We start from the raw sequence: 12,208 nt of genomic DNA on the forward strand, positions 1-12,208 counted from the left end.
CTCTTACAACCTTATTCTTAACATCTGAAATTGGCCCACATCAAATTACTTGACAAAAGTCAATGGTCACAGAAACATGAATAGGGCTTCTACCCCTTGACGCCCTGTAAAGGTATGTTGAATGCTAGGGAATGAGTCAGAATAGTATATAACCAGGACAAGACATCACCACCCCTGTCTCTCTCTGTCTTTCTTTCTCTCTCAGAAAACTCTCCAGGATTAAACTCCAAAACATTTATTTCTCTCTGTGCTGACAGTTATGGGTTTATATTGAGGGAGAACATAGTATTTTATCAGTTCGTAGCTTTTTCAGGAAAGGAACTGCATGAAACTGGTGTTACTTTGCTGTGGACTAACATGGAATTTGTTTTGTTGCATGGCCTGGTGTGCGGTGGAATTCACAACAGAGAGTAAGTGTCAAGTACGCCCTCCCCGCTCCCCTGCCCCAAGCCCATCCCCATATTCTGCTGTGTGTTTCCTCTTAAGATGGGAGCAGTAGTTAACCTGAGTGACAAGACTGGGCTAGGCCAGCTCGGGCAGGCATTTGAAACCTTCTCAGGCTGTGGAGGAAGTCATGAAGGCAGGGTGTGAGGTGTTTGGTTTTTCTCTTATGCAGGTTTTCAGTATGTTTTTGGAGACCCTCGTGGATTTTATAATCATTCATAAGGATGACTTGCAAGACTGGCTCTTCGTCCTTCTCACACAACTACTTAAGAAAATGGGAGCAGACTTACTTGGATCTGTGCAAGCAAAAGTTCAGAAGGCTCTCGATGTCACCAGGTGAGCACTTGGTCTTGCCATCTTACTGCTGTAGGAGTCTTGGCCATAGTTTTAGTCCTCATTTTGTTTGTTTTTCAAGACAGAGTTTCTTAATGGTGTCCTGGCTGTCCTGGAACTTGCTCTATAGACCGAGCTGGCTCTAACTCTGAGGTCTACCTGCCTGTGCCTCCTGAGTGTTGGGATTAAAGGCAGCACCGGTACCACCAGGCTTGTGGTTTTAGTCTTTACACAGTTCCCCTTGCTTACATGTTACCTTTGAGTTGCTGATATTTTATGAATGCCTATGAAATGTATAGAACTTTAAAAATTCCCTTTCTTTTATAAAAAAAAAAACATTTAGAGAGGTTAATATGTAGAATATTTGTTTATATCTTTCTGAAGTTCTATTTGAATACTTCAATTTTTTTTGTAACTTGCCTCAGAAGTTTAGTGTAATGTATGATGTAGAGATCTGTTGGACCATAAACTGTCTCTAAATTAACAGTTCTGGGTGAAGTCTCATGCATGCATGAGGACCTGATATTAAGTCCCAGCACTCTTGTTTGCACTGTAATCCCAGCAGTGGGGAAGTGGGGACAGGAGAATGCTTGGGCTTGCTGATCAGTCAGCCTGACCAAATTGATGATGAGCCTTGATTTAGCAAGAGTCCCTGGCTCAAAATATTAGATGACAAGTGATAGAGGAAGACACCTAATGTTGACTGCTGGTCTCCACATGCTTTTTGTGTGCACTTTCTATGTGCATGTGTGTCTGTGTCTGTCTGTCTGTCTGTATGCATACATGTGTATGTGTGTTTGTGTCCAGAAAAAATTGATATGGAAATAATACTGAATGCACACACATACAGAAATAGACAGTTCCTCAGCTCAGAGTTCGAGAATAGTAACCATCTTTGTAGCTCGTCTGGCTGTTACCGTGACTCAGAAACACTTGGGAACTGTGCTGCTCTGCAGAAGCCTGGTGCTTGCTGTGCAGTTGAGGGGCGTTAGCATGCCTGGACTAGAAGAGAATGACAGTATCTAAAGATACTCACTGTGATCTGGCTGATTTGGTAGAAGATAGAGGCCAACGTGTGATTGATAGATCTCTGAAAAGAACAACCAAGGGATTCCCAGGCATTTGGAAGCTATTACCACAGCAGTACCTTTCATAGAACCCAGGGTTCACAGACTTGGGACAAACCCAAGGTGTCCTGGGGTTTTCTCGGGGAAGGACTCAGAGGTAACATGGTTTTTTAACAGTGAGAAACAGAAGCCGTGCTGACTTGCCTAAGGTCACAATTGGTTGCCTGTACTCAAACTCTGAGCTGAGGAACTATTTCTGTATATGTATGTGCAATCATTAGTTATTCCTGTATTAATTATTTATTATTTATTTCTGGACACACACATATGCACACACACACACACACACACACACACACATGATGGGAGGAAAATAGAATTGTGATCTCTGTTAGCTTCTTTTCCTTGATGCCCTTTCTTATAAGAGTCTTAATCTTAGGTGGCGCAGATTATTCAGTGCTTGCTCCACAAGCATGAGGACCGGAGAAAGCTCTGGGTTCGAATAGTAGATCCTATCTCAGTAAATAGAGTGATCAAGGAAGAAACTCAGCACAGTCACACACATGCACAAACAAAAAACAAACAGAAAAACGTAATCTCAATTAAATGTGTATGTCTAAGGCATTTGTTTCCCCTGCCCGATTCCCCACTCACTCAACTGCTATGCATACCTTGGTGCAGGTCCCAGAGGATAGTAGAGGTTATCAGTGATTATTCACTGTGAGCACCTTGCTCCACTGTTGTAATCTGCCCTGGTTCCTCGCCTCTAGAGATGCCTTCCAACAGGCACATTTCTTGCCTGAACACACTGACATGCCTCTGTCTTCTGGGGCAGAAGCAGGAAAGGTTGAAGCTGAAGCTACAGAGAGCTCTCACAGCTTCCAGTTGTAGAAAACAAGGATGCTCTTGGGCCAGTTTGATTACTTCGGGGGTTAGGGGAACTCCAAGGCTTTGCCTGTGATTGGCAGGTGCTCTACCACTTAGCTTAAATTTACTTTTTATAAGTAATTATGATTAAAATACCAGTTTGTAATATGTTTCCCTTTATAAAACTTTATAGTTTTCTTGTGTTATTTCTTCTAATTTCCACTTGTGTCTTGGAACATTTGATAATATTTCTTCCTCTGTTGGAATTCAAACCTGCATCCTTAGTCTCTTACCATACCTCTGTAGGAAGAGTCTCTTAGATCTCTAAGAGATCCAGAGAGAACCTTGTCTGTCACTCACTCCCAGACACTCAGCTGCCTTGTCTTTCCTGCAATGAAGATGTCACAGCCCAGTACCTCTGTTATGCAATTTTAAACTAGCAGTAGTGATTGCTACACCATAAGAATAAAAGGTGGAGAGGCAGGTGGATTTCTGAGTTCGAAGCCAGCCTGGTCTACAAAGTGAGAGCCAGGACTACATAGAGAAGCCCTGTCTGGAAAAAACCAAAAAAAAGAATAAAAGGATTGTGTTTTGCTAGCCAAAAGATCACTTGGTTAGATCAGGCATGTACAGTGGCTATAAGGCATGGGCTTAGTTACAGGCTTGAGGCAAGGAAAGGGGCTCCTTGGGCCCGGGGCATCCCTATAAGTCATAGCTGGGTAGAGAAGTTCCCAGCACTGAGCACCACACAAACATTTATCTGTGATGACCACAAGAGGCTCACCTGCACTTACAGGACTGGAGGATGCCTGCTTAGCTTCCACAGAGTGAGCTGTAAGTGGCCTAGTGCAGATAGAAAGATGGGGCCTGAGAATCACCAGTTCTCCAGTAATCAGTGTTCAGGAAGGGGGCCCCGGGTAGGAGTCCACCTGCTTGCCTGTGTTCTCTGCCTAGCTAGACTTCAGTTTTAAATTAGCTACACAGTTTTCCATATAGAAATATTAATATTTATATAAACTGAAAAGTTATATATATATATGTATATATATATATATGTATGTATGAATGTACTTTTGTATATATTAATCTACAGCAGGATTAAACATATGAACTTATTTTTATCCTAGGGATTCCTTTCCATTTGATCAACAATTTAACATTTTGATGAGATTTATTGTGGATCAGACTCAAACTCCAAACCTCAAGGTTGGTGGCTGTTCATGTAATTCAACACCTGTCATTTATGGTTGCTTTCGAGTCCCTTTTCCCTCTGTGTCTTAGGGATATAATCTTAGGGATTCTGGAGAACTAGGAGCATCTCTGTTCAGCCCGCTGTGAATGTGCTCTCATTCCTTCTGCTCCCACATGGCTAGTTCCTTTGGTACTACTGTTAGAATCTACCAGAATAATTATGCCATATTTTATTTCTGCCAACAGTGTCAGTAGCGTTAGTTGTTCTGTGTCCTTGCCAAATGTGCATTAGCTTTTTCACAGTTGAGCCTGTAACTGGGAAAAGTATTCTGATGTGGCGAGATCAGTACAGTGTTAGAATAATTTTTTAATAGTAACGTTCTCTGAGACAGGTAGAAAGTCACACCTGTAATGACAAGACAGCTCAGTCATGTTACTACACAAAGAAAGGAGGCTGTGTGTGCTCATATGTAGTCTGTTCCTTGACCACTGACTTTTCTTGAGGCTCTAGGATAGGTCTCATAGATAGTAGCCTTCTTCTCATGAGAACAAAAACTAATGGAGAAACTGGGAGGAGTATGAGATGGGGGATGGGAATTGCCTGCCAGGTCCTGGCCCAGAACGTTTACAGAACAGGCTGCAAAGCTGAGCTTGGCCTTCTGGCCAGTGGGAAAGCTATTGTCTTTGAGAATCTAGGAGCACGGATGTGGAGTAGACCTGTCAGTGCATGTATAAACTTCATCAGGGACAGAGGGGAAGTTCCCCCTTCGTGGCGTTCGCTTTTCGTCTGAATGCCAGCCAAGAATTCTATTCAAAGATTGTGACAGCCAATGCTTAACATTTATAATCATTGGTCTTTCAGGTCAAAGTAGCAATCCTGAAATACATCGAATCTCTAGCCAGACAGATGGACCCCACAGATTTTGTAAATTCCAGCGAAACAAGACTAGCTGTTTCTAGGATCATAACATGGACTACAGAACCAAAGAGTTCAGACGTGAGAAAGGTATGTTCACAGAGCTGAAGCAAGACTCCAGGCTTTCCTTAGCTAGGCATACACATCCCCTGGAAGAGTGTGTTCTGCCCCACACACCCACCTAGCTGTGTCACCACGGCTGTGCTGGTAGTGCTTCTCCATCCTGCTCTGCCCATCTGTAGTCTGATGGAGCAACCTGTGTAATAAATAGCAAAGCATTAGTAGTTGTGAGTTTGCTGGCACTGTGCTCTGATGAGGGATGGGCAGATCTGGGGCTCACTGTGGCTGCAAAGGTGCCTGGGAGTGAAACGTAGTTTTAACCTAGCCCTGTGTTCAATATGTGGCTGAGGATGCCCTTCAACTACTTTTTAACAAAAGGATTTAAAATTTTTTATGTGCTTGGGTGTTTTGCCTGCATTTATGTCTGTGTAGCATGTTTGTGCCTAGTGCCTACCAAGGTCAGAAAAGAGAATCAGATGCCCTAAAACTGGAGTTCTGGAGGATGTGAGCCACCATGTAAATGCTGGCAACCAAGTGGTGAACCTCTTGTAAGAGGAACAGGTGGCTGGGTGTGGTGGCGCACACCCTTGATCCTAGCACTCAGGAGGCAGAGGCAGGAGGATTTCTGAGTTCGAGGTCAGCCTGGTCTACAAAGTGAGTTCCAGGACAGCCAGGGCTATACAGAGAAACCCTGTGGGGGGGTGGGGGGGGGGGGACGGACACGGGACAAGTGTTCTTAATCACTGAGCCATCTCAGTAGCCCCTTTATTATTTTTGACTTGTGTTTGTTTGTTATGTGGGCATGAGCATGTCTGAGTATAGGGACCCTGGGAGATCAGAAAAAGCCCTCATCCTGGAGTTGGAATTCCAGTTTAAGCCTCTGCTTGGGTTCTCTGCCAGAACACTATGTACTCTTAATTCTTAATACCCCTGCCCCATCCCTATGACCTTGAACTTTGGTCCTCCAGCCTTTACTTTCCCAGTGCTGAGATTGCAGGCCTGTGCTACTGCATACAGCTTATGTACTTCTGGGGATCACATCTGGCTTATGTTACTTTGGTGATCAAGCCTAGGGCCACATTCGTGCTGAGCAAGCAGCTTATCAGCTGAGCCCTACTGATGGCCCCTTTGAAGCATTTTAAACCAAATAGGCTGATAGAGTTCACACTCATTAACTTCCTTTTTTTTTTTTTTTGTTTTTTTTTTTTGTTTTCTGAGACAAGAGTTTTTCTGTGTAGCCCTGGCTGTCCTGGAACTCACTCTGTAGACCAGGCTGGCCTTGAACTCAGAAATTCGCCTGCCTCTGCCTCCCAAGTGCTGGGATTAAAGGCATGCGCCACCATGCCTGGCTAACTTCCAATATTTTTAATATTTCCTTTGTTTCATTTTTAGCTCCATTTTTCAGGGATGTTTCACTCTGCAAGGAGAAGGGAGTTTTAGTATTTAAGGTATTTTTTCAAAACGAAAAGCAAACTCACAGCATTCAAAGGGTATTGCCTAACAGACTGTGGCTGCTGGAAGCCTCCCAGAGATACCCAACTATTACCTGGCGTGGCTACTTCAACATTAACCTTTTCCTTGTGTAAGTGTGCCAGCTAGATGTCAGTGGTCACTAGACCTTTTCCAGGGCACTGTATTGGTGGAAAGTGATGGAGAATGTTACCTGGAAACAAGTTTGCTGCTTGGCCTCCTTTTGGCTTCTGCCTGTGCAGCTGAGCAAGGCATTTAATCTCATGAGTTTCTTGTCTTTGAGAGGCTGATAATACTTAGCTGGGGCATCGAGAGCAGCCTTGATTTCAGTAAGAAAAAGATCCTCTTACATCTTTTGCTGTTGTCTAAGGGTTGTTTGGGATTTGTTGCTGTTGAGAAACAAGTTGAGAATCAAGCTCTTTCCAGTACTTAGGAAGTTATATTATATATGAAAGACCATCTAATAAAGGCAATAGAATTTTTCCCGTTAAATTTGTTTGATTCCTCCGGGCAGTGGTGGCGCATGCCTTTAATCCCAGCACTTGGGAGGCAGAGGCAGGCGAATTTCTGAGTTGAGGCCAGCCTGGTTTACAGAGTGAGTTCCAGGACAGCCAGGGCTACACAGAGAAACCCTGTATCTCGAAAAAACAAAAAACAAAAAAACCAAAAAATTGTTTGTTTCTGTCTTGTGTGTGAGTATGTGCATGTGAGATGCTAGAACTCAGACCCAGGGCCTTGGAAGGCTGGCAGGCTCTCTACTCCTGTGCTGTATCTCCAGCCCTTAGCTTTTTGAGACAGAGCTTGATGAAGTTCAAGCTTAGCACTTTGAATCTCCTGCCTCCTTTTCCCAGTTCTGGGTTACAGTGTGAACCCCTAAGTCCAGCCATAGTATTTAATTGCATGTTCCTCCTTAACAATTCTCGATGCTGTATGTCTGCTTATCTTGTGTGATTGTCTCTGTCAAATGTCAAAGCCGGTGTCACTTTTCAGTGGGCCAGGGGCCAGGGACCTTTCACAAGTGCCTGCTGATTCCTTGGCTTCCTCAGGTTTTGAGAAATGTGAGCAATGGAGGTGTGGCAAAGAAACCTAGGAAGAATAGACACGTGTGCGACGCATCCAGAAAAGTATGCAGATCTCTGAAGGGTGACATTTCTAAATGACTTAAGAGCAAGATGGCCCAGCGGGTAAACGCTCTTGCCACCAAGCCTAATGAACTGGGTTTGATTCATGAAACCCATGTGGTAGAAGAAGAAAAATGTCTCTTACAAGTTGTTCCTGGTCCCCACATAATGTTGTAGTACATGTGCACCTCACCACACACATACACACACAAGTGTTAATGTAAAATATGTGTGTGTTTGTGCATGTATGTATGTATGTATGTATGTGTGGGGAGCAAGCCTAATCTAAAACCTAAGAGTTGACTGTGAACTTAACCATGACTGCTTCTCATGTCTCACTTCGGCCTCTGATTGCCCTTCATATCACAGGAAGCAAGACTTCTCCTCCTCCCACGAAGGACTGTGATTAACTAAGACACCCAGCAAAGGTCAGGGTACTGAGGTCTCACTGTCCCTGACTTCTGGCTCAGGGGCCTCAGCCTTGATGAAGCTTCACTTTGAGCCAGCAGACAACCTCCACTGACTGTTTCCTCTTTCTAATGCACCCTCCCCTCTTCTGCTCACCAGTCCCAGCGTCAGCGTAGTCGAGCAGGGGAGGATGTCCCTGGTAGGTCAGTTCCCACCTGCTCTGGGCCTGGAGAAGGAAGCTTGGAAGAAAGTTGTAAACAGGTAGATGGAGCCCATATACTAACCCCAAGCACACTCTCTGTCCACCTTCACATTGTCCGTACCAGTTGCCCCCTGTGAGGCCACTGAGAATTACCATTAATATGATGGCATGTGACTCTGTGTGCCTGGTTTGATGTTGGTTCCTGATTAACTACCTTCCCAGTGAATGGTTTCTAAGTGTTGCTCACTACCAAATCAAATAGAACAGCAAGGGGAGTATTGTAAATATCCAGGACTCAGGCAGACACCTTTCCCCAAGTTGGGGCCCAGTGCCCATGGATCAAGGTGCTGCTGCCATGCAGAGGAAGGGGGGACAAGAAGATCCCTGGGGATGCTGAGCCAGCTAGCCCAGTCTGCTTGGCAAGCTCCAATCCACTGAGTGATGGTGGGCAGCACCTGAGAAACAACCTGGAGGTTGTCCTCTGGCCTTCATGTGAACCCACACATACACACACACATAATTTTTTTTTCAAAGTACCTTGTCTTCAATGGTTTTGTAAAGGAAGTTTACTCTTCTCAGTAAATTAGAAACTTTGTGTCCTTCTGTTTTCCCACATCAGAAGTTTTTACAACTGAGTAGTATCAACACTGAAACATATATTAAAGTTTAATTTATGTCCTGCCTGCTTGGAAGAAGTCCTTTCTTTTGTAAAGTGTACAGCTGCCAGGCAGATGATGATCCTAGGAGTTCTCAGCAGACAGTGAGTTTTGAAGAACCTTTTACCTACTCCTGAATTCTACTAGAAAGGAACAAGCGAGAATCACTGGGGCTGAAGAGATAACTCAGAGGTTAAGAGCACTGACTGTTCTTCCAGTGGTCCTGAGTTCAATTCCCAGAAACCACATGGTGGCTCCCAACCATCTATAATGGGATCCAATGCCCTTTTCTGGTGTGTCTGACAGCTACAGTGTACTCATATATAAATAAAATAAATTTAAAAAAGAAAATTGAGAATCACTCTTAAGATTCCATTTGACCCTGAAATTACCAGGCCATAACAAATTCTAAATTGTCCACTAGAAAAAGCTAGCAAGGGGCTATGAAGATGCTTCAGTGGGCAAAGTGCTTGTATAATTGTGAGGGAGGGCCTGAGTTCAGATCCCCAGGACCCATGTGAAGAAGCATGGCAGAACATGCTTAAGATGCCAGAGGAGCGGAGGCAAGCAGGTCCCCAGAACTCACTGGCCAGCCAGCCTAATCAAATCAGAAATGCATGCCACACACACACACACACACACACACACACACACACACACACACACACACGTTAGTAACACTTGGAAAATTTTACCAGGCTACCTCAGCGGTTCTGGCAGTGGTAGAGGCTGTGCAGGGGCATGTGTGAGAATGTTGTGTGTCTTTTCCACTTTCTGAACTAGTAAGCATGAATTATACCCCGGGTTTTTTACAAATGCTCTTTAAGTAGTTTAGTATTGGAAAGTGACCTTTTTGTTTGTTTTTGAGACGGAATATTGCTATCTAACTTGGCTGCTAGCCTTGAACTTATAGAGCTCCTCCTGCTTCTGTCTCCCAAGTGCTGGGTAGAATTATCCTCCAGTGTAATCATCTTGATAGTAATGGCAGATATAATCTCCCTTTCTCGCTTGCTTGGATTCCGGTATTTTCAGTTCTCACTAAATCACAGAGTTTAGGGACATAGCAGTCTCATTGTCAAAGTTTGATTTGAAATCTTTTTAAAAGCATAGTCTCAAATTATATTTTTAATTTCTGAAGTTTTGATCTTAGAAAAGACTGTACTTGGTAACCACCTTTAAGCCAAAGCTTGACTTTTGAGGACTGAAAAGGTGGTTCACAGCTGCCTGTACCTCCAGCTCCAGGAGATACAAACGCCTTCTTCTGACTTCTGCAGACATATGCATATATGCTCATGTGTGTACATACACATAATCACACACCCATACACAGGAGAAAAGGAATAAAAATAAATATTTTTAAAGTAAAGGGGGCTGGAGAAATGACTCAGCAGTTAAGAGCACTTACCTGCTCTTGCAGACCCCAGTGCCCACATTAGGTGGATCACAACCACCTGTAATTCCTACCCCACAGGATCTGACACCCTCTTCTGGCCTCTGTAGGTGCACATGCATGCACACAGCATATGCATACACACATTCACACACTCATTAAATACATGTGTGTTTTAAATTTAGCATTGGGATTATTTGAAAAGCCTACCAAGTTAGAAGTTAAAGGTCTTACTGTGTGCTTTCTTTCCTGAGATAAAAGTAAACCTTCATAAATAGCCAAGAATTTGCACATCGTCTAGGGCTACAAGGCTACTGTTCTTAAAAGATGCTGTTTTTTATTAGTATCATGAAAATTTTCAAGTTATTTTGAGGCATTACATGTGCATTATTCTGGGAGGAAATATGGTCTCTTAAAGACACTGGCACATTTCACAATGAAGATAGACTGTTCCAGAATGCAGTAAGTAGAGTACTTGCCCAGCATGCCCTTGTTCTGTCCACAGCTCCTCGTACTATGGCATGGTAGTGTACAGCTGTCATCCTGGTACTCCAGGGGTGGAGTCAGGAAAACCAGAGGTTCACAGTCATCACATATAGCAAGTTCAGTACCAAGCCGAGGCTCTGTCTGCAAGATGAAGAGACAGTTTTCAGGGGCCTCTATGCACATGCAAAGCCCAAGTCTCTGTGCATCCTTACTGCAGTGATGGCACACTTGTGTTTTCGTGTGCTGAAATTCTCCTGTCTGCCTTCTCCTCACGGTGTGATTTTCCTGCATGTGTGTGGAGTTTCCCTAACGTCTCATGAACTGTTTCTAACAGTACAGACTTATTTGCACACTGTTTGAGGTTGGTTTTGTTCCACAAATCACCTGACAGTACCTTCATTTGTTTGAAACAGATTGTTTCATATGGTGCTTAAATCAGGAAAGTATGTTTTATCATAGTACGTCATCAGTAATGATGTTTCTCGGGTGTGGTTAAGAGTATGCCAGCCACCTGGGGTCTTGGGTAGTGAGGCTGAGAGAAAGTCTGGTAACAGTCTGTGATGATCAGGAGAGGAAATGGTGTCTGGTGCATTTAGAAAGATGAAAAAAGAATTTTTTATTCCACAAAGAATATTCTTAGTTTTTAATTTGACCCTATATCATGGAAAGTATTCCAAAGACTTTACTGTAATCCTAAATATTATAGTCTTTGAAAAGATGTCTTACAGTATAGTCAGTTAAAATAAAAATGAAATAGAAACTAGAAATAGTTTTGCATAATTTTTTTTCTTTCTCTTGACTCGTAGAAATTAACAAGAAATGGCAATTGGTATTTACCAGAAGCATCTTTCAGTTTAGTTTGAGGGTTTTTTGTTTTTGTTTTTTCTTTGTTGTTGTTTAAGACAGATTCTCTCTCTCTGCTCACTTGACCTGCCTGGACCACATTGTATAGACCAGGTTGCGAGCACTCGGAAATTGGCCTCTCTGCCTCTGCCTCTCTGCCTCTGCCTCTGCCTCTGCCTCTGCCTCTGCCTCTGCCTCTGCCTCTGCCTCTGCCTCTGCCTCTCTGCCTCTCTGCCTCTCTGCCTCTGCCTCTCTGCCTCTGCCTCTCTGCCTCTGCCTCTGCCTCTGCCTCTGCCTCTCTGCCTCTGCCTCTCTGCCTCTGCCTCTCTGCCTCTGCCTCTCTGCCTCTGCCTCTGCCTCTGCCTCTCTGCCTCTGCCTCTCTGCCTCTGCCTCTGCCTCTCTGCCTCTGCCTCTCTGCCTCTGCCTCTGCCTCTGCCTCTCTGCCTCTGCCTCTGCCTCTGCCTCTGCCTCTGCCTCTGCCTCTGCCTCTCTGCCTCTGCCTCTCTGCCTCTGCCTCTGCCTCTCTGCCTCTGCCTCTGCCTCTCTGCCTCTCTGCCTCTCTGCCTCTCTGCCTCTGCCTCTGCCTCTGCGCTGAGATAAAAGGCAGGCACCACCACACCCAGCTTCAGTGTTTCTAAGTCAGCCTCCTCACTGATTCCTGAGTCTTTGGTCTTTAAGCTCAGACTCTTCATGGCTAAGCCACAGCCTTAGGAGCACAGTGCTTGAGGGAAAGTTCCTGTCTCTTGTTTTAGA

At 44.2% G+C, this 12,208-nt stretch overlaps 1 protein-coding gene across 50 annotated transcripts in view; it reads left to right on the forward strand.

Annotated features, from left to right (window-relative positions):
• Positions 1-12,208, forward strand: part of Clasp1 (CLIP associating protein 1) — a 220,405-nt gene that overhangs the window by 158,191 nt on the left and 50,006 nt on the right. For 31 of the 50 annotated variants that reach the window (NM_001359328.1, NM_001359331.1, NM_001359335.1 and 28 more), the window contains 3 exons: positions 617-780; positions 3,839-3,917; positions 4,765-4,908. In NM_001359328.1, coding sequence (NP_001346257.1) covers positions 617-780; positions 3,839-3,917; positions 4,765-4,908 — 387 coding nt within the window. Of the gene's footprint in view, positions 1-407; positions 411-616; positions 781-3,838; positions 3,918-4,764; positions 4,909-8,036; positions 8,139-12,208 lie in introns of all 50 variants that reach the window. The other 19 variants (XM_030243412.1, XM_030243442.1, XM_030243415.1 and 16 more) reach the window with 3 other exon arrangements.

The sequence above is a fragment of the Mus musculus genome, chromosome 1 (assembly GCF_000001635.26).
Source record: "Mus musculus strain C57BL/6J chromosome 1, GRCm38.p6 C57BL/6J".
Taxonomy (NCBI): domain Eukaryota; kingdom Metazoa; phylum Chordata; class Mammalia; order Rodentia; family Muridae; genus Mus; species Mus musculus.